General features: G+C 35.9%; 1 protein-coding gene across 3 annotated transcripts in view; it reads right to left on the minus strand.

Annotated features, from left to right (window-relative positions):
- The window catches only part of LOC108603213 (rho GTPase-activating protein 7), a 90,967-nt gene that overhangs the window by 54,139 nt on the left and 14,319 nt on the right, over positions 1-22,509 (minus strand). For all 3 annotated transcript variants that reach the window (XM_017991808.1, XM_017991807.1, XM_017991805.1), the window contains exons 2-3: positions 16,763-16,807; positions 3,308-3,356 (exon numbers count right to left, since the gene is read on the minus strand). In XM_017991808.1, coding sequence (XP_017847297.1) covers positions 3,308-3,329 — 22 coding nt within the window. In that variant the 5' untranslated portion in view covers positions 3,330-3,356; positions 16,763-16,807. The remainder of the gene's footprint in view (positions 1-3,307; positions 3,357-16,762; positions 16,808-22,509) is intronic.

The following is a 22,509-nucleotide window of genomic DNA, read 5'->3' on the forward strand; positions in this document are numbered from 1 at the left end:
TAGAATTATGATGCTGCTAGTCCAATGCAACACGCATTGTCATTGTCATTGCAACCACAAGAACAAGCAAATAATATAAAATAAAACACTCGATGACAACAGCAGCGATCAGACGATAAACATTTTACTATCTGTGAACTTATTTCCCATAATTATCTATAGTTTGGTATGAGTAAAAGTGTTGAGTGCGCCAGCCAGCGGGCAAATCCATTATAGTAAACATATTTATTGATAAAATATAATGCATATAACAAGCGCAGTATATACTCGACTAGCAAATACACTTTGAGTAGAACAGAACAGAACAGCTTGAGTCTGAGCTTTAAGTTATGTTTAAGTAAAGATTTTAAACTCAAATTAGAATGCACTCGACTAGCAAATGCAGTTTGACAAGCACAGCATAGAAGAGCAGAGCTTGAGATTTAAAAGCAGCTTTAACATATTATTTAAGCTACACAAGTGGGCATAAATATTTTGACGAAACTAAAGTTGAAGGTAAGCACCAATTGAGCATTTTGTTATTGATATCAATGGAAAGGTCTTACAAAATTTGTCTTAACCCACAAGCAAATAACTTTGTTTAGAGCTACGCATGGCATATTAACTATTTGAGCTATGTTTATGTAGAGTTAAAGCCTTAAATTGTGCACAGCAATTATTAGTTTTGCCCTAGACAAACTCAAAATAATAAAGCGTATGGGTGTTGCCGTTTTAGGCAGTTCCTAAATGGAATCTATTAGATTTATAACCCGCACAGCATTTAGCAATTGAATCTGTCCTGCAATCTATACTGAGGCATATCAAATTCCATTGATTTTGGGCAATGCTGCGATTTAACATGGAGTTAAAATTTAATTCTGATATTAATATGCTGATATGATAAAAATATGCTGTGCTAGAAGTTGAAGTTATATGAAAGAAATCAAAATTAATTAATTACCATTGCAGAAAAAGCTACAAAATCAGAAATTTCAAAATCAAATCATAGTTAGACTGTAAAAAATTTAAGATTTAAGATTCCATTTCTAAGTTTATTATAAGTGGGTGTTTTTATTATTTTTATATATATTTTTTAGAGCTCTTGCTTTATTTATTCATTCATTTCTTTTACAAAGTGGCCAAAGTGCATTAAAAGCTCTTTGCCTGTTTATTTGCAAAATTGTTACTAACTACTGTATAATCAGGCATAACAATAGCTACAACACTTGCGTTCAATGCAATGCCATACAAAAAAATAAAATGGCCCTCAACTGCTTCAACTGATTTGCTAAACAATTACGAGCTGCGCTCTCGCTCTCTCTCGCTCTCTGTCGCTCTCGCTCGCTATGCGCACAAGCACTTTAGATAAAAATCTTAATAGAATTGCAAGGCATTATTGCAATACAAATACAAATATTTGTGTGTGTGTGTGTACAAAGCTTAGGCCGCGCTGCTTGTTGCAAGAAGTTGAGACCTAATGATATTTATCAGCAATTTATACAATTTCCATGGGGCATCATCATATTTACAAGTTAATATTTGCGCTAACAAGATTTGCCAACAACAACAACAGCAACAACAATGTTGGCAATGAGCTCAGCCAATGGCAAATGTTGTGTCTAGTTGTTGGGGCCAAGCTACAAGGAGTTGCCGATGTGCCACACAAAAGGATTGCAAACGGGCGAGAGAGCGACATGAGTAGACAAGCAAAATGCTTGTTAAGCCACAAAACATGCAGATTTCATTAAAGATATTGCAAGACACACACACAAGAGTCAGAGTCAGAGTCAGAGTCAGAGTCAGAGTCACTTTGCATGTGGCAGCAACGAATGTTGTTGTTGTTGTTGCAATATGCAGACAAAGGGCGCTGGCAACAACTTTGATGCGTAAATGAAGTGCAACGTGCGTTGCTTGGATTTTGAGTTCAGTTTGCAAGTTGCGCGTTCTAATGAAGCAAGAAGAGACGAGACTCGCTCTCTCCTAATAGTTGAAGTAATAAAATGGCAATTAAGTGTCTGCTCAGCTGTCTGTCTGTCCAGCATCCTTTTATGCGTTGCCTTGTTTACGCTTGTTGCAACAACTTTATATATGCAACGCAGCCTTTTTGGCATTTTATTTTTTAGGGCTTGGCTTGTTTATGTTTATGCTGCGCATAAGTTTTCGCTATTTTATAGTTTAGGCCCTTTGTAGGTGGGCCACAGTTTACGTTTATTGATTTTAAGTGTGAGTTTATGAGCCCAAAATATAAAAAGAGCAACATTCAGTGCCGCACATTTGTTCTGCATGTCAAGTTCATAAGCATGGGCTGGCTTGGCACCTGCTGCGCTTTGTAATGAAATGGAGCGCGCCACAGTCTGAGATTAACTCAAATCAAGCAACAGGCGGCCAATGGCTGAGTCTGAGATTTTATGAAATGTTAAATGCAGACGCAACGCTTATTAATTCTTCAGTTGATGCCACTAAACTAGCATGACTCAAACTTAAAAGCTTGCAACGTTGCGTATGCGTAATATGCGCGCAGCTGAGTTTGTCATTAATGTTTTTTTTAAAAGCTTTGCTTATCAGTTTGAAACTTTTATGTCATTTCGCATTTAATGCGAATTGAAATCTATGCTTAGCAATTGAGTCATCGCAACTGTAAATGAAACAACAGTTTTTAGTAGCTTTATGTACAACTCGTCGCATATTTGCATAAGAATTAGAAAACCCGCAGCGCAAGGCACGCAGCAATGTTGTTGCTGTTGCTGTTGTGGCAGCCATATAAAGACAGCAACCAAAAATAACTTTTTGGTGTCTACACCTTCAACAGCAACACGAAACGACAACAAACTGGCCCATCAACACGGCCAGCGGCAACAGCAGCAGCAGCAGCAGCAACACAAATGGCAACATTAGCGCAAATTTCAGCGGCCGCACAATTTGAATTTGAATTTGATTTTTTTGTTGTTGTTTGCGACACTCAACGATGAGTCGATTCCAAAACACGTTTTGTTGTATATTTATTTTGTTTTGCTTCGCTCAAACTCCGCCACATTAGCCACAACTTTAGTCTAACTTGACTTGGCCAATGACTTTAGCAACAACAACAACAAAAACATGTGTTGATTAACATAAATGATTTTCGTCTGTCTACAAAAATTTTTGCATTGTTATTTTCTTCGGTTTTTTGTCATCTGCCGCTTTGAAATTTTTGTTGGCTGTTTGGTGTCAAAATGCGAATAACTTAGCAAATGTTTATCGATTTAATTGGCATATTTGTTGCAACTTAGCTTAGCTTAACATTTGCGCAACTTTCAGCGCATATTTTATCATAAAATTCGTCACATACCTTTTTTGGTTGCAATTTTCATGCAAAAGAAATTCTCCAATCAAAGGCGCTGCAAAGAGAAAGGCAAAAGTTTGTTAATAAACAATAAGCTTAACTGTAGTGCTAAAAATAAGAAGTTGTAAATTAAATCAATTTAAATATTTTGTGCAAAAAAAATGCAATTATTTTTTTCAGCAGACCATAAATTATTAATAATTTGGGCAATCAATTTTATACAAATTTTCATTACTTTTGTATGTTTTTATAATTTGTTTTAAGTTGTTGAAGTAATAATTTAATTTTTAGCAGCAAAAATAATAAATTTAATATATTTTGTATACAAAAAAATTTAATTATTGCTCTTTGCTGCTCACATATTATTTTTTTTTATATATTAGCAGACAGACTATAAATTATTTGTAAATTGGGCAATCAACTTTATACAAATTTTCATCACTTTTGTATTTTTTATAATTTGTTTTAAGTTGTTGAAGTTATAATTTAATTTTTAGCAGCAAAAATAATATATTTTGTATATACAAAAATTTAATCATTGCTGCTGGCTGCTCACAAATTTTTTCTGCAGACTATAAATTATTTATAAATTGGGCAATCAACTTTATACAAATCTTCTTAACTGTTGTATGCTTTTTATAATTTTTGTAAGTATATAATTTGAATTTTAGCAGCAAAAACATATAAATTGTATATTTTTTTATATAAAAAATTTAATTATTGCTGTTGGCTGCACACAAATTATTTTTTTATATATTTGCACACAGACTATAAATTACAAATAACTTGGGCAATCAACTTTGCAAATTATATCACTTTTGTGTTTTTTAAAATTTATTTTATATAATAAATTGTTAAAGTTATGATTTAATATTTGGCAGCAAAAAAATATAATATATTTTGTATATAAAAAATTAAATTATTGCTGCTGGTACGCAGCTGACTATAAATTATTTATTATCAACTTAATACAACTTTTTTAGCTTTTGTATGTTTTTATAATTTTTTTTTAAGATATTTATTATTTTTTGCTTTAAAATTTTATGCTGCGCATAAATTTGTTTGTGTTTTTTTACAATTGCTGTCAATTTCTCAACAATATTTTATTCGAACAATAAATCTTGACAAGTTTTAAAGATTTACAGCTAAGAATTAGTATGCTGTCGACTTGGCTGTTTAGTCAACTAATTGTTCATGCATAGTGTTTGGCAATACTCAAAGCTTTGATTGATAGAATATCCAAGTGGAGAGTGAGATAGATAGAGAGATGATTGCCAAATGTATATACGATAGTTAAATTTAACTTGCAGAGCAACTGAAATTTTGCAATTCAATCAGCTGAGCTGACATTGGAGGCTGAGCTCAGTCAACGGAACCAGACGTCATTTGAAATACAAATCGCTACACGTAGCAGCAGCAAGCGAAGCAGCTCAGCAGGTTTGCGCCATGGCCAGCAACGTAAGAATGACAGTCAGTCAGTCAGTCTGTCAGTTAGTCAAACCAGTAGAATTTCTAAACTGGTTGAGTGCGCTATATATGTATATATGTTATTTAGTACATAACAAAAGCTCAACATTCCAATAGGTGCCAGTTTTACTTTCAACTCACAAAACTTCAAGTTAAGAAGTTGAGCTGAGCTTGTTAATTGAGACTAAATGCCAGGCAGTGAGTGTCGGCCCTGGCGCTTTGATTAATTATAGACAGCCTGTCATAATTTACAAAGTGAAATGGGCAGACAAGTGCTCAAGTGCTGTTAATTTGTTGTAATTGCCGCAGCATGCAACAAAGACAAATGTACAGTGTGTGGCATGCAAGAATTCAATTGTTGCAACTGAAAATGAAAGCCAAGCAACATATTGGGCTTGAATTTGTTATTTTAACCTACAAAACAATGTTTTGTCGCCTTAAGGCAACAGATTTACTTTTTAAGAATTAAGCGCATTTTATGCAAACTCATTGCCTAATCAAAAGTAAGAGTAAAGAAATTTGTGTTAAGCCAGCAGCGCTGCGCATAAACAAATAAAAACGCAAACACAATTATAATAAACACAATCAACAATGAAAACAAATAAATGTTGCCTGCCTGCGCATTAACCCATTTTTTTTTTTTTTGCTCGCTTGCGTGCCTGCAGCTTATTGATCAGCTAAAGCCACGTGATCGCATCAGCAGCAGCAGCAGCCACAGCGGCAGTTGCAACTACTGACACACCTTTCGTTGCAAGCACGTTGTTGCAATAATGAGCAACTGCTGCAGATAAGACATTGGTGTGGGTGGCTGCAGCTTCAGCTGAGCCACCTGCATTCGGTTTCGGTTTTGTGGCCCGTCGCCAGTTCAATTTGAAAGCCTGCCAATCAGCTGGCAAACAAAGCAAACAATAAAAGACAAACACACAGCATGTGACTGCCAAAAAAAATAAAAACCCCAGAAATTATTACACACGATTTCGTTACGTTATGCATTTCAAATGCAAATTGCTTTTGAAAGGTAATTGATCCCAACAGAGTCGAAGCCAGCGACCCACCATTGACAGAATTATTCTCTGTCTGTGCAACTTTCAAATAGGAAACAACCAACTGCAATCAAACTACATTTTGTATGCCAACTGTGTAGCCCAAAAAAAATTAAACAAACTCCGCACGCTCATGCTTGGCACATTTATAACTTTGAACTTGAGTTGAATTTCATTTTTTATCTCTTTTCAGCGCTTGGCCTCTCGCTCTTTTGTGCTATGACAGCGTTAATTGATTTTCATTTTCAGAAAATTGAAAGCTACTTAACATCGCGCGTCCCCAGAACCTTTTCTCATTTCGGATTTTGATATTTTTCGTAGCTCTCTGCCTCTAATCGGGTTAAACGCTTCATTACGCATGCAAGCAAGCGTTACAAATTAACCTAGTTTTATTTATGATTATTTGAGATTTCGTTGCCATTGTAAAATGATTTACAATACGAAAATAAGAAAACCGAAATGTGAGTTGAAGAGCAGCTTTGTCATTAAAGAGCAAAGCAAAGTAGCTGAGATTATGTTGGGGCGCACAATTTGTTATAGAAATATATATTCTGAAATAGCTTGAAGTGTGTTTTAGAGGTTAAAGTTTGATTGGGGCGCAGATACAAAAGTAAAGCTAAATAGACATAAAATGTATTGCAGGCTGATAAAAGTATAAAGCAGTCAAACTATCTCAGATTAATAAAACATAAAAATATACATAACAAATTATATTTTTAAAAGGCTTAGGGTCAAATGATTACATCGAAATAGATATAGAGATAGATAAAGGCTTAAAGTTAGTTTTAGAGCATAAAGTTTTAATGGAATGGGAACAAAAGAAATCTTTAAGGTCCTGCTATATTTTTTTTTAATTTTTCTAAATTTATTTTTGGACATTTCTGACATTTTTTTTTGCTATTTTGAAGCATGAAGCGCTTGCGAAGTTTGAAGAATGCAGCACATTTTTGCTTAGAGTGACAAATGCATTTAAAAATTAATTTAATTAAAATGCTTATAAAGGATTGACTATAAAATGACTTATAAATTTATAAATATTTTTTTTTTAATTTTTTCTTTTTATTAATCGACCAAGTATGAGTTAAGTCTTCACATTTTAGACTTTCCTTTGCTATTTCCAAGCATTGGATTATTTAAAGTAGATCCATTTCCACTTACAGCAAAAAAATACATTTAAAACTCAATTTGATTAGGCTGCTGATACAGGATTGACTATAAAAATGATTTATGAATTTATAAATATTTTTTTTTGTAATTTTGCTATTTAAAAATCAATCAAAACTGAGCTGAGTCTTGACATTTTGGACTTTCCTTTGCTATTTTTAAGCACAAAGCCTTTTCGCTTAGAGCAAACAAATAATTGAAATTTTAATTTAATTAAAATGCTGATAAGAAATTGACTTTATAGTCATGTAGTGTAGAAAAAATTATTTCTAAATTTATAAATATTTTTTTTTAATTTTTGCTATTTACTAATCCATGCAGTATGAGTTAAGACTTGATATTTTGGACTTTACTGAGTTTAATTCCAATTAGAGCCAACAAAGCTTAATTTGATTGCTGCTGCCTTACATATTGCAACTACCCCTAAGTTAGAGTAACCAAAACATCATGTAAATTGCATAATCACTGAGCAGCTCTGCTATTCTGCTGGGCAGAGCTAGAGCTGCAGCTAGTTTCGCACTTCTCTATGCTGAAGTGTTGGTCAAGAAACAAGTTTAGCCGTTTGCTCTATTTTTTCTTGTTTTTTTTGCTGCCTGCCTTGGTAATTGGCAGCAATTGCAATTTGCAATTGTGTTGCTGCTGCTGCTGCTGGTGGCAAGCAGCAATGTTTGATGCCTCAGTTTGATAATGGTCAATGCCAAGGTATGCAATTTTAACGGTTAAAAGCAAGTGTTAGAGCGAGACAGAATATGCTGCGGCTGCTGCTAATGTGTTGCTGATAATGTTGCAGTAGGGCCAACAAACTGACGACCATGACTCAAGCTTAAGCTTGCAACACAGCAGCCCAAAATAAAAAAAAGGTGCAGCTCAGCTTCAGTCACGTGCCTGCTGCCAAAGTCTAAAGCTAAAGCTAAAGCCTTGCGCTGAACTTGAAAGCTGCTGAACAAAAAAAAAACATAAATAAAACACACACACACACACACACACATGCATTTTGTTTAGTTTATAACGCATTGCGCACTCGCAACAGGCGTCATAAAATTAGCAACAAAAACAAAGTGTTATGTGTGGCGACAACTGCCAGTGACAATTAGGCGCATTTTGTTAGTCGCCACACCCCCCTACCCCACCGCCTCATGCTGCCCACTTTCAACCAGTTGCAACCGCTTGCATTGAATTCCCCAAAAAAAGCGAAAATTGTGCAATAACAATTTCGAGCTCTCAACAATTTGAGCTTGCAACTGGTCAAACAAACAACAACAATAAGCTAAGCTGCAGCTTTTTAATTTTCTCATGGGTGGCTGCAACAACAACAACAACAACATACGCTACACATATACATATATCGCTATATATTTCACACAGTTCATTAAGACAAACAAATAAGTAAAAAGTTTAATTGTGCAATCTCCAATGACGTTGGCAATTGTCAAAGCATTGAGACAATTTTTTATTCAATTTATTTGGCATTTATGGCTAAGCCTAATGAAGGTAAATGGACAGCAGCAGCAACAACAACAACAACAAACTCAAATTGTTGCCATAAATGGCGCTCGAGTTACTGAAGACGCTGAGCTGAAGTTGCAACGGCGCAACTAATGCAAAATACAATATACATATAGTTAATAAATCGATCGAGTTTCATGAATTGTAAAACAAAACTGCATGCCAGCAACACACACACATGTGTGCGTTAGTGTGTGTGTGTGTATGTGTTTGTTTGCTTGTGTGTGTAGGAAGCGTTGACAACAATCATGCGGAAAATGCGAAAATGCGCTGCGTGGCAACTTGGCTACGCTCGCTTGTTGTGACGACTGCATGCCAATGAAAGGCTGCTGTCTGTCTCTGACTGACTTGAGTCAAATGCACTGAGAGAAATATGTATATAATACATAAATACATAATAATGCGCGAGCTCTATCTAGTGTCGATGCCTTCAAGCTCTATGAGAGAAATAAATGCATTAGATTAAATTCAAATTGAGACTTGAGGAATTCAAAATGAATTTATGTTATTAATATAAATAATATAAGATAATATAAATAATAATAAATAATATAAAATAATACAAATAAAATTTAAAGAATAACAAGATATTTAAACACAGTCAACAGTCGCTTAACAAATATTTTAAGCAAATTAAATCGATTAACATTAAAATAGGAGCTAACTAACTGGTAAATAAAAATATAATGTAACTTTTAAAATGTATTTTAATTATAAGCTGAAATTTAGCATAAACAAAAATTGTAAGATAATGTTAATATAGTCAACTCACTCGCTTAACAAATCCTTTCGCTTAAAGCACTACAAATATTCGCTTAACAATTAAATGTGTGGCTAAGCGACTTGGCAATAAAAATAAAATGTAATTTATTTCAATTATTAGCTGAAATTTAGAATACACAATGAGACATGAAATATTGCAAGCTGATAAAAGTATAAAGAAGTCATTGCAATACAATTTGAAACTATCTAAGATTAATAAAACATAAAACTAATTATTATAAGATAAGCAATACAGTCAGCACTCGCTCTATGAATGCTTTCAGCTACAAAATATAAATTTTAACTAAAAACGACTGGGAAATAAAAATGTAAATCAATTATCAGCTGAATTTTAAAGCAAAAAAATATTACAGTAAACTAATCACAGTCACAACAACAGTTTAAACATTGAAATGTAAGCTAACAACTTGCCAAAAATTAAAAGTATCTAAATTGTGTTAAATTTTACTTTATTTCATATATAATTTGTTTACTTTATTTGTGTATTCTAATTGGATTTCCTTCATACATTTCTTTAAATTCTTCGCTGCATACATTTTCTTTATATAAGTATGAAGCATGTTAATAAATTTCTTAATTTTTAGGCTGTTGCTTCATATTTTTTTTTAATTATTAATAAAAATACAGTTAAGCTTCAACTTTTCAATTGCTTTAATTTCTAAGCTTGTTCAAAACGTTTGACCCGTTGTGCTTGCATTTAGAATTCTTAATTTTTGACTGTGTATTTACACTTACACATACTTGCGCATTGGCATGCGTATCACACACACACACACACACATACAGACATTAGCAGCTATGTGGACAGTGTGCGTTCATTGTTGATTGGTAGGCTGTTAGCTGACGACGTTAATTTCACTTTAACAAACATTTCGCTTGTCTCGCTCGCTCTCAACCGCAAACGCAAGCGAAAGAGGCTTGCGGCTTGGGGCAGGGGCGGGGAGTGGAGCTGAGGCTCTGACTGTCTAATGTCTAATGTCTGATGTCTGTGACAGATCATACAGAAATGTGTTGCATTTTTAATCAAAACGATCGATCAAACGGTAGTTTTATGTTTGAGGTTGCACACACAAATACACACATATAAAGAGCAAGATATGTGTGTGTTTGTGTGTGTGTGCGGCGCTTGCAGACTGACAGATTCGCTCGTTTGTTTGTTTGGTTTGTTTCCCTAACTGGGTTGTCTATCTATCTATCAGTTGTTGTTGCTTTTGCAGCAGTTGACATGCGATACTTGCAACATTAGCTGCCGCCGCCTGTGTGTGCATTAAGCATTTGATCGATCGCGCATAATTTTAGGCTGCCATATGCTCAAAATCCAAACTACGCAGCTCAATTACATTTGTTTGCAAAGGAAATTGCAGCTGCCTCAACCTTTGTGCTTGGCCTTGGTAGCAACATCATTTGGCTTTGTTGTCATACGCTGAAGTATTTACCAACAGCATTACGATGAGGCTGCATATTTTCTCAAGAACTCAAGAGTCAACCACCCACCAACAGCAGCAGCAGCAGCAGCAGCCACAGCAACTTGCAACGTTTGTTAGCGCTGCAGCTTAAAATTTATATATATAACTTAACATTTCTAAGAAGCATTTAATGCAGCAATACGCCGACGCCACGCAGACGCTTTTTGTTGTTGTTGTTGTTGTTGCTGTTGCAAGTAATTTTAGTTACAGCTGTGGCTGCGGCTGTTGCTGTTGCTGTTGCAAGTGTGACTATTAAATTGGCGTCGTGTAATTTTAGGTTATTTCACTCTGTTGCAAGCCCAAACTGAAACACACGCAAAGCAAAAAGCCTGCAGCAAGTTGCAGCTTGGGCTTGGCTGCAAGTCTGGACCACACAAACCAAGCCCAAGACGCAGTCGCTCTCGCTCATTGCGTCGTCAGCGCTTTTGGGTTTGTTTGCCTTTACTGAAATTAAGTTTGTGCCTGTGCCACAGACAATTACACACACACATACAACAATATATGTGTGTGTGTGTGCTTATGCAATCGTAGCAACTGCCTTGCCACAACCCGCGGCACATATGAAAAGCGAGTGTCTATGCATTGTCTAACTGTCTGGAGCGCTCAATTCTCAATTGATTTTTATGACAAAGTCTATTTTATGATCTCTACCACTAACTGCTTGGTCAGTGGGCCACCCAAGCTACTGAGACTGGAGACTGTAGACTTGTAATTAAAATAGCGTCTGCCAGCGTCTGCATATCACAGCTGCAAATCTGATTAGCGACCTACGCGCCAGCAGCAGCAGCAGCAGCAGCAGCAGCAGAGGAGCAGCTCTTGAGCCGCCGCTGGAACTGTCAGTGTGTTGGTTGCCCACACGCTTCGCTGCACATGTAAAGCAGCTTTGGCAACTGTCAGTGGCTCTGGCGCAGGCTTAAAGAGGCGTCTTGCCATAGCCACAACTGACAATTCAATAGCCAAGAACGTAGGCTGGACATTAAAAAAGAAAATGCTGCTGACACTTTTAAAATCTGTCACATGACTTTACTTTATGCTGCAGCTATAATAAGCATAACGTTATATATCGACAATCAGTCGATTGCAACATCGTTGCAAGATTCTTTAGCCGCGTGGGCTTTCAGCTAATTAAACAACTTGTTGCCGCTTTGCCAAAAAAAAAAGCATTTAAAGTTGGAAAAAAATAAAAACGCACATAAAAATAACTTAATAGATAAAAGACTCTTGCCGCCGCTTGTTACAACTTAATGAGCTAACAATAATTCAATTTCAAACTGGTAGCCATAAAAAAAAAACTAAAAAAAAAGCGCTGAACGTGCGGCTAAGCCAAATGTAATTAAGTTAAAGGTCAAGGACTGAATGAATGTAGAGATTGCAGCAAATCACACAAAGCAGTTCAACGGAAATGCGAAGCATAAAGAATTCAGTGAGTGATTTCAAAAGATACGCAAGTCAGCTACACAGAGAAAAATAAGCTATGCTAATTGCCACAATTTATTTATTTAAAAAGTTGCAGCTTGTATTAGTATTAATTGCATATTTTAGACTTAGTTGGAATTATTTTTTTTGACTTCTTTGCATTAAAAATCACAAGTGAGCGCAACTGAGTAGATTTTCAATTGAAAATACTTTACTGATATGGAATTAATAGGAATTTCATATTGCCAGACGCTGTATAAAAATGCACAATGAACTATTTGTATATACACTGAGAAAAAGAATGCTTTGGCATAACATTTTAAGCTTAAGCAATTAAAACTTGTATGGAATTTATAGATTCTTAGACTTTGTATTAACAATCACAATTGTTTAATAGTCACTAATTCAATAGAAATTGAGCAAAACTAAGCAGCTGCTTTGGCATGATTTTCAATCAAAAATACTTAAAGCTGCTATGGAATTAATAGCAATTGCATATTCTTAGACTCTGTACAATGGTCTATTTTTTTGCTTCAAATTGAGCGTACTGCTACACTGAGAGAAAAAAAATGGAATGCTCTGGTATAACATTATAATCTTAAACGTATGGAATCTATATTGCTAGACTCTGTATACAAATTCACATTTGTTTAGTTTTATTCAATGGAAATTGATTGGAAATGGAATTTTCAAGCTGAAAATACTTAAAGTTGAATTATTCTTAGACTCTGTATATAAATTTACAATGGTCTATTAGTTAAGTTACATAGAAATTGTGTGTACAGTAAGAAACTGAGTTGAAAATAATTTAGAATGCAAGCTTAAGCACTTAAAGCCGCTATGGCATTTATAAGAACTGCACTAGACTTGAACTAAACTATGCTTGTACTAAATTAAGCAGCCGACTATTAGTTTAGTTTAAGTTGATAATTGTGCTGCCAAGTTAGCAGAAAGCATGACAAAGCCCAAAGTATAGTTCAGCTACTCTTATTAAGCAAAGAGCAGTCTATTAGTGTCGACTGTGTGCAACTTTCTATGTATTTGAAGCTTGGAGTTGTAGTTTTAATAAAAGCAAACGAATTGTATACAATAATCTTTTAGCTTAGTTTTTGTACTACAAGGACAGAGTCTATTAATGTCGACTGCGACTCACTTTCTATGTGTTCTTTTGTAATAGAATATCACACACTAATATACTATCACTTATTGCTTGCGCTAATTGAGCTCAGCTACTTGCACCAATTTGTTTAATTGTACAATATTTAGTCGCTTTAGTTATAAACTTTGCAGATCAGTTGCACAATATTCTCGCTGCTTTCATTTCAATTGCGCGCCTGCTGAATTTATTAGCGTGTTGCTGCAAAAAAATGCAGAATGCCAAATCTAATTTATGCAATTTATAGCCCATGGACTGCGCTCTCTATCGCTCGCTTGAGTTAAATGCAAATTTGCCGTTGTCTGTTTTGCTGCTTTGGATGGATGCGCAGGACGCTGTTGTCAGTCAGTCAGTCAGCGGAAAATGTTGGGGCACAAGCCAAAAAACAGCAACAACAACAAAGTTCAAGCTGCAATTGCAATTGAAATTGAAACTGAAATAGTGCACTGGCCATGCTGGTTGGCCTGGCCTGGGCTGGCAGCTGGGAACTCTCGTCTAACTATGCGCAGTGACGACCACGAAGCTTATATTGTCACAAGGCATAGCAGAGCAAGAGCCAGAGAGATACCGCAGCCTGTTGCCGGCGACGAATTGACGTATGTTTGGGGCACGTTCAGCGGGACAGCTGCAACAAAAAATAGAAAAACTTTGCTAGGCAAAGAGGCAGCTGAGGCGAGTTTATGCGACTTGTACACATTGTTGGGGAAGGAAGTGATCTCATCGTAAATTACAAATTACACAAAGTCACGATATCAATTTCAGATACACTCGTTGCCAGTCGTTGTAGCTGCTGCTGTTTGTTGTTATAATTAAATTGTCGCTGGCTCTTTTTTTTTTTTTTTAGCTTTTTTGCAATCAAATGTGTTTTTTGTGTAAAGCAAATTGATTAATGTGTTTGAACGCGAGCAGACAAACCTTCAGCTAATTGAAAAAATTGTATGAAAGGCCCGACGAAAAATTTACATAGCTAACTAGGCAAACTAACTGAGGGTCAAACGCCTACATCAAAAGAAACTTTGGCTACCTACCAACAACAAGTTCATTAGCCAACAGCCAAACATGTGTTGTTGCTTAGAATGAGAGAATTCTTAGCTGGCGAAAGGTGACCCAGATGCGGTGAAAGCCTTTAATCAGCCCCAAAGCAGCGCAAAGCAAAAGAAATACTATTTCATTGAAAAGCAGCAAGCGCATTAAAGTTGGCAGCAAGCAACTTTCAGATACACTTTGATGGCAGCAAGTATCGATCAAGATTATGGCAAAGCTTCAGTTTTTTCGATATTTTTAATGGACGCAAATTCCTTTTTTTTAATTTCAGGGGGAGGGGGGAGGAAAAAAATTATTACAAAATTTTAAAAAATTGCTTCAGTAATAGGAGAATCTATATACCAAATATAATTGCTCTAACTGCTATAGTCTCTGAGTTCTTGTAGCTCATACAGACGCACATAGAGACAAACATGACTAAATCGACTAAGTTTTGTATTGCTGCAGCTTGTAAAACTTCAAGACACCCTTTTCTATTTTTTATAAGCATGTCAAAGTGTATAAAGCGCTTTGGTCATGGCCTAGGCTTAACTCAATTGCAGCTAATAACTAAACTGTGACCTATATATAGCTTAAGCTACACCCACCCACAAGCATGAACAACATGGTCATTTTAATTAGAGTTTAATACGAACAATTTTATTACAATTTGTGATTTCCAAAGCGATTCTCAATAAATCGTTTGATCAGCTTGCGTTGTAAAGACTGCGGCGTTCACATGAAAAATGCCATAAAATTATACAAAATATATGCGCTGCGTATAAACAAATATTGTTGTTAAAGATTTTCATGTGCATTTTTAGCGCTCAAGCTTAATTAATAAAGTAAATATTTTGCTATGTGCAAAGCGCATAAAAAACACAACAACTTATGCAATAGCTGAGTGCAGTCAAGCAAAGAAAAACAACAAAAACAACAACAAAGACTGTCATAAATTTACACATTGTCATGTGCGCAGGTTTTTGTGCAACAACAAACAACAACAAATTTCTAACAAATTCTGTTAAATATTTGCATGCACAAGTGTTTGCCAATTGACTGCATTTTTAGAGTTATCTATGCCATGTCCAGTTGCCAGTTCGGGTTGATTTAGTTTGCTTGTAGGTGGCCATGACAGGCAGACAGCAACGATAAAGTAAAGAGTTGCATAAAATTATGAAAGAAAAAAAACATTGAGACTGTGAGTTAGGAAGTTTACGCGTCGCTCATACCTTAAAAGTTGAAATATTTGTGTGTAAAGTTCGAGTTATGTCACCCAACTGGGCTGAGACTTGCAGCTGCAACAGGCAGCATGTTGCACTTGTTGGTAATGTGAGCTGCTGCTGCGTCTGGTTTTTGGGGCTGTGGCAAGTTTTTGCTGCTGCTGCTGCTGACCTTCGCTTCGTTGTAACTATTGTAAATTAACAAGCAAAAACAAACAGCAGCAAGACGATGAGCAGATGAGCGCGCCTGGGCACAGGGACAAGGTCAAAAGCATTGGCCTTTTTTTTTATGTGCATTACAAATCAATATATAAATCGTAGAGTTATAAAAATGCGCTGCAGACCATAAATAAAAGCCTCGATATACACAATGAAATGTCTCAAAAGATGCCACCAACAAGCAAACTCTGAAACTGGAATGACTCGGGTGAATGGCTGCAGTTGCAACTGCGCCAGTATGTGTGTGTGGTTTGTGTGTGTGTGTGTGTGTGTGTGTGTGTGAGCTGCTGTGGGCCAACGTATTGATAGCGAGATGCTCCAACAGGCACATAAATCTTTTCACACCCAAGCGCTGCCAATGCAAGCAGCTCCGGCTTAGCACACACACACACACACAGTCGTATCTGTGTGCGTTGCAAAGTGCATGTAGTTTTTGAAATTTGAGCTACGCATGCAACTTTAACAGCAGCAGCTAATTACTAGACCAAACTCAAGTCTCTACAATTCTGAAACTGAAAATAAATATAAAAATAAAATTCACTGCCACGTCGCCGCCGAGTGTGATTATCGCTAGTCATAATTTAGCTAGCAGCAGCAGCAGCAGAGATATTTTTCAGGTTTTTTAATTGGCAAAAACAACAACGCAGTCGTCATGATATCATATTGTATACTATATAAGCAGTAATAATTTATTTTTAGCCAAATTGGCAGCGTAGTCAGCAAAACGCAAAAGCTTCAAAACTTCAAAGTTAAATAGCAAAGAGCGAGAGCGAGAAATAATAATATACTCCCATATACTCTTATCTATGCTAGATCGTCGCCTGGGGTGTGAATGATTGGCTGCTATAAGTTCAAGGTTCAATGTCATAAACGTTAAATTTTTATTACATATACGGCAGCTTTAAAAACAATAAAAGCAAAGAAAGTGAAAGAACTTTGTTGACATTAAATAAAAACTTGCTTAAGCTACCATTTTTATATTTGTTTAAACTTACCTGGCTTTGTTTTAAACAATGTACGCAGCTTAGATCAACAGAAAGCTGCAATGAAAGCGTAAATATTTAGATTAATGCAATGATTTTGCTTAAAAATTAAATTATTTACGCAACTAAACTTCACTATAAACACAACTTTCCCAACTCAGCTGTTGTTGCAACTTGTTGCATGCCCAATCAACGCGCACAGCTGGAGATTATTTTTCTAAAATCCACAAAAAACATAAAACAATTGTCATGCAGTTATGTAAATTTATGAATTGCATCTTTAAGCAACAATTTCTATATTAAAATTTATCTTTAGACGCAGCTTATCAAACAGCAGCTGCATAGCTTGGAGCTTGGAGCTGCTAATCAGTTGAGCTCATGCTGTAGTTAAAGATTTTTAGGTGCTGCTGCTGTTTTGGCAAAGCATTAACAGTGCTTTGAGTGTTAACTTGGTTTGACTTTTGTTGACTTGAAATGTTAGTTAAATTCTTGACATATTTTTGTAGTCTGAAGTACTAAAATTCTTCAATTTTATGCCTATTTGTATTTTTAATGTTTTAAGCTTATTTTTAATAAAAAATTCTACAAAATTTAGCTTAAAATATATTTTATAGCATAAAAAAAATGTATAGAATTTTATTTTGGTCAAAAAGCTAAAATAATTTATAGATTATAGACGAGCAGACCCCATAAATCTTTTTTTTATTATTTATTTTAATTATAATTTATTTTAATTATTTTAATTATTGGGGTGATATTAAAATTTAAAAACTTTTAATTTATAAAAGCATTAATTTATGAATATTTGATTCATTAACGTATTTTGTAGCAAATTCGTGGAAATTTGTTGCATTTTGAGCTTATCTGAACTTTATTTATTTTGCATATTTATTTATTTTCATAAGCAAACAAAATGTGTTAAGCTTGTAATGTACGTCAAAGTTCTTGGCAAATATATTTATTGCATGTTTATTAATTTCAGTCCCCAGGGCGCACAGTTATAAAAATATTTAATCAAATTCCCTTGAAGTATTTTGTTATCAGTAATTAGACTGAAATATATATAAGGCGCATACCATACGCATTTATATGTTTGTTATAAATGCCTTGAAATTTGATATGCGCACAAACAATCACCCACATTATATGGTGTATATAATGCCGATTTCAATTGCAAATGCAATTTAATGCACTGCATGCCCCGCATGTAATTTAATATGCTCGCTAGCTTTCGACTTTATGAGTAATGCAATTCTACAGCCTTGACTTAATTTGCAGCGTCTTTCTCAGCTTTTTTACTTTGAAAGTTGCAACGAAAACAAAATTCACACGCTTGGCCAGCCAGCAGTCAACAATGTGGCAACAACAACAATGCCACATGGCTTTTGTTTTCAATGTCAAGTTGTAGCCAAACAACAACAAATTTTGTTGTGTGTGTTGCGGCAACACAATCGATTAAAGTGGCGCAATAAATCACAAATGGCAACCAAAAAAAAACTGAGCTGTCCATTTAAGGCAACATAAATTCTAACCAAAAGCCCAAATCAAAAACCGCTAAAGGTTCTAACACCTAAACTTAGTCCCAGCCGCCACATAATTTATGCGATCTGCCCAAGCAGCGGCGCAGCGCATTTGATATCGAAATTGTTTCCTAATCCGCATCACTCTTTTTGTTTATTGTGTTGCCTGTTGCCTAAAAAAAGAATAATTATGTTGAAACTGCAGCTGCATAATTATTAAAATAATAGTAAAGCACACAAATCACTGAGATTAACACAAGCTGCGCACATTTGCATTTGAATTGAGTTGAGTTTGAGCTGCGGCTCAGCTGCTGATAATCGAAAGTAAATTGATTTAATAATAACGACGTCTATAGCTGTCTGCAATACAAAGCGCATAATTTTGAATTATTGTTGTCAGCATTTTCAACTAATGTGCAGTCGCATGTTGCGTATACGCAATGTGTGCGCAGCTGTCACGTTATCGAAAAGAAATTTTGAGCTTGCGTTTGTGCGTTTGTTTTTTTTTACATATTTTTGACTGTCAAATAAAATGCACAGTTTATGTGACAGTTAAGCGATTAAGCGATCGAGAGCGAGCGAGAGCGAACGCATGCGCTTTGATAACTGCGCAGCGATTAGAAAACCCAAAAAAACGCGCATTTTAAAATGTAAATTAAGTAAAAATTATTTAAGTTATAAGTTTTTTAGTGTTTTAAGTAGTGAAAGTATTATATATGACAGTTAATAAGTGAGTGGGTGAGCCAAATTAGTCATAAGAGCTGCTGCTTAAGCTGTCAACAGGCTTAGAAAATTGTTTAAACAATATGCAGGTAGCTTAAGTGGCAACATTAGAGGGTTGGGAGTTTGTAAACAAAGCATGCCAAATGGCAATAAAAATAAATTAAAACTGTAGCAATTAAAATTCGACCCTTAGCAGCAGTCGAAACTTGAACTTCCCGCATGTCTCAGCACTGCGCTCCCTTGCGCTCTCTCTCTCTAGGCTAGACCACAGTTGTTGAAATTACCACCATGCTTGCCTAGCTAGACAAACATTTCGTGTGCACACAAACCCAAAACTTGTGATCCAACGATAAAAACGTAGCCAATGTTGTGCAGACTGCACAGTTCCCGCATTTAGCGACAATTAAGAAATCAAACGTGGCCTCCAGTCTCTCTGGCTCTGTCGCTGACAATTGTAAAGCGCTCAACAGGAGCTGCCACTGCCAGCTGCAGTTGCAGTTGCAGGCATTGACAGTTTCTGTGGCAGGCCTGCTTTCCAACTCTAATGCAAATGTGCAATTAAATTGTTGACGTCGCCTGTCGTTTGCTTTGGTTGCTAATCAAAATTGTACAATCAGTGAGCGTAACTGTTTCTACTCTGGTAATTGTACTTTAAACATTGTCAAAAGGCATTAAATTGTGGGCGGTCCTGGCTATCAAACTGTATAAACAAAGTTAAAGTTGAGCGCAGCCAACTTTTAAATACACTTTGACTACAAACATGCTTTAGCACATGACAAGGCTTATGTGTAATTTATTTTAGATTTTTTTTTAATTTTTTAGTGCACACAAATTGATTTTTTTTTTATTTGTGGTTAATGGAGCTGTTAAAAAATTGTTTAAATATACAAGCAACATGCTACAGAAATAGAAGAAGCTATATACTAAATTTAGTTGCTGTAGCTCTTTTAGTTTCCGAGTTCTTGACGCTCATACAGTCAGTCGACTCAGTTTGTTTTGCTGTTCAATTCTAAGGCGTTTGCCATGCCTGTTACATACATTTGGCACAACTTTTAATACCCTTTTCCCTTTTTTTCTAAAGCATATCAAACTCTATAAAAAATGCATAAAATTTGTAGAGAGCAATTAGCAGTTTTTTAGCTTTTGCACAAATTCATTAACAACGCATTTTATAGGCCTAATTTAAATGTTTTTTTAATGTGATTCTTATAGCAGTTGCTGCTGCTTTGCCGCTGCTGCTTGGGCTTGACTATTTTAGAGCTGACATAGCCATAAAGTCAGCATGAGAAGTCGCGAGAGCGACACATTTGGCCACGCTGCTTGCCACATATGGTTACAGTTCAGTAAATTTTCAATTTTTTTTTGTTTTCAAGTGAAATATCTATGAGATGTATATCTGTTTGTATGTGTGTGTGTGCGTCACAATTGAAACGGGTGTGTCATTATTTTCAACTGAATTTCATGCCACATGCAATGCAATGTGTTGTTGCTGTTGTGACTTTGTGTGGTTGCTGCTGCTGAACTGAGCTGAACTGAGCCCAACGTGGGCAGGCGCTACATATTTGACAGCACAGTTAGGCAGTTAACGTGTTTGTATTAACGCTCTCTCGAGCTCTGGCGCTCTCGCACTCTCTTACACACAGCTGCCAATTTGTTAGTGCAATAAAATATATAAAGTTATAAAGCTTTAATATCTGCAGCTTGACCCAAATGTAAACTCATTGGCAAACACTTGCCTGTAGTTATGGCCAAAAGCTGTTAGCCCATAGCTGTGCCATAGTCGTAAACTGTGGCAACAAGAACGTAGCGCGCTGTTGCTGTTTTGATGGCATCTTAAAGTTAACAAAGTATCTAAAAGCTGCTAAAGCTTGTGCGCAATTAGAATAGTCGAAGCCAAAGTCGAACTGGTTGCTGTTGCTGGTGTTGGCTGCTGCTGTTGCTGTCGTTACAAGGCAACACATGTTGCAAGTTGCTCGTGGCTCGCTGCTCGTTTATTCGTTTGTTTGCCAAGCTAACTAGCTATCTATATTTGAGCAGAGATTGCGCTGCTAACCCCATTGCAATTGCAATCTTGGCCCGCACAGACAAACTGACTGGGCTAAGTGACTAACTGACTGCCAAACTTGCATTTGCATGTGTGTGTGTGTGTGTGTGTAAATTGTTAACATGCAGACAAGTGTAATTTAGTTGTTAAGAGCGAGAGAGAGAGAACTTTCAGTTAACAGCAGCTGTTGCCATTGACAACACGTTGACTACAACAAATTGCAAATATTTTTGCTGTTAACGCGACTTCTTTGCAAGTTTTTCGGTTAAACTGGTTGGGCCAGCGACTGCTTGTCGCATTTATTTAAATTGCATTTAAGCCAAATTGAGTGGATTTATTATGGCGACTGTTGGCGGCTTAATTAACTCAAATTTAAAATATATAAACTGCCAAACCGTTAGCTAATAGACGCAGACAATAGCGAGGCGCTTTTATCAGCTGTGACGCTGTTGTCTGCTGCTTGGCCAGCAAGTCGTTAACCTTCGTTGTAACACATTCATCATCATCACTCACCTCAGCAGCAGCAGCCGCAGCCGCAGCAGCAACACGCACACAACAACCAACGCCAACTCGTTGCTGCTGCAGTCGACGCAGCTGTAAAAAGAAGTCGTCTTAATCTTAAACGACGTCTCCATCCATCTCAGCCCAGCCACAGCCACAACAACAGCAACAGCAACAGCAACAGCATCAGCTGCTTGCTGCTCTTAGCCAGTTTTGTATTGTTGCTGCTGTTGCTGTTGCCTTTGTGCTTTGTTTGCTTGCATTTGAACAAATGCAGCAGCGAGTGACTGAAGCAAGGAAGTTGCTTGCCCGTCTCACCAGTGACGAATTGACGGCGTGCCCAAGCAACTCGCAATGCGTCGAGACTGCAACAAGAGGCCACTTGGCCTTTAGAAGCAGCAGCAGCAGCAGCTACTTGCAACAGCAACAGCAACGACGACTGCGACTGCGACACATACAACAAATAGGTAAACAGCGCGCATTTATTACAAATTAGCTTGGCATAGAAAGTCCAAGAACTAGAGATACACTGCGCGAAATGATAAATTGTCGTAAATTAAAAATAACTTAGCGCTCACTTCAATATTAATAAACAAAACACAACTTCAAACAAATGCCAGCAATACAAATCTTTTTTTAAAACTTACACTGCGCAAAATGTTGCACTGTTAAGCATTTAAAAATAATTTAGCGCAAAAATTACACAAAAATAATTTTTTTTTTAAGTTTTTATAAATCTAATATTATATAAATGTAAAATCTTTTTTTAAATGCTACACTGCGCAAAATGTTGCAATGTCTAGCATTTAAAAATAACTTAGCGCTTACTTCAATTTTAATAAACAAAATGCATTTCAAACAAAAACTAGCAATTTCAAATCTTTTTTTATATGTTGATCTATCTGCAATTTAAAACAAAAAACTTAACGCTCTTTAATTCTAAAAATACAAAAAAAAATTTCAAACAAATT

The sequence above is a fragment of the Drosophila busckii genome, chromosome 3R, assembly GCF_011750605.1.
Source record: "Drosophila busckii strain San Diego stock center, stock number 13000-0081.31 chromosome 3R, ASM1175060v1, whole genome shotgun sequence".
In the NCBI taxonomy this organism is placed as follows: domain Eukaryota; kingdom Metazoa; phylum Arthropoda; class Insecta; order Diptera; family Drosophilidae; genus Drosophila; species Drosophila busckii.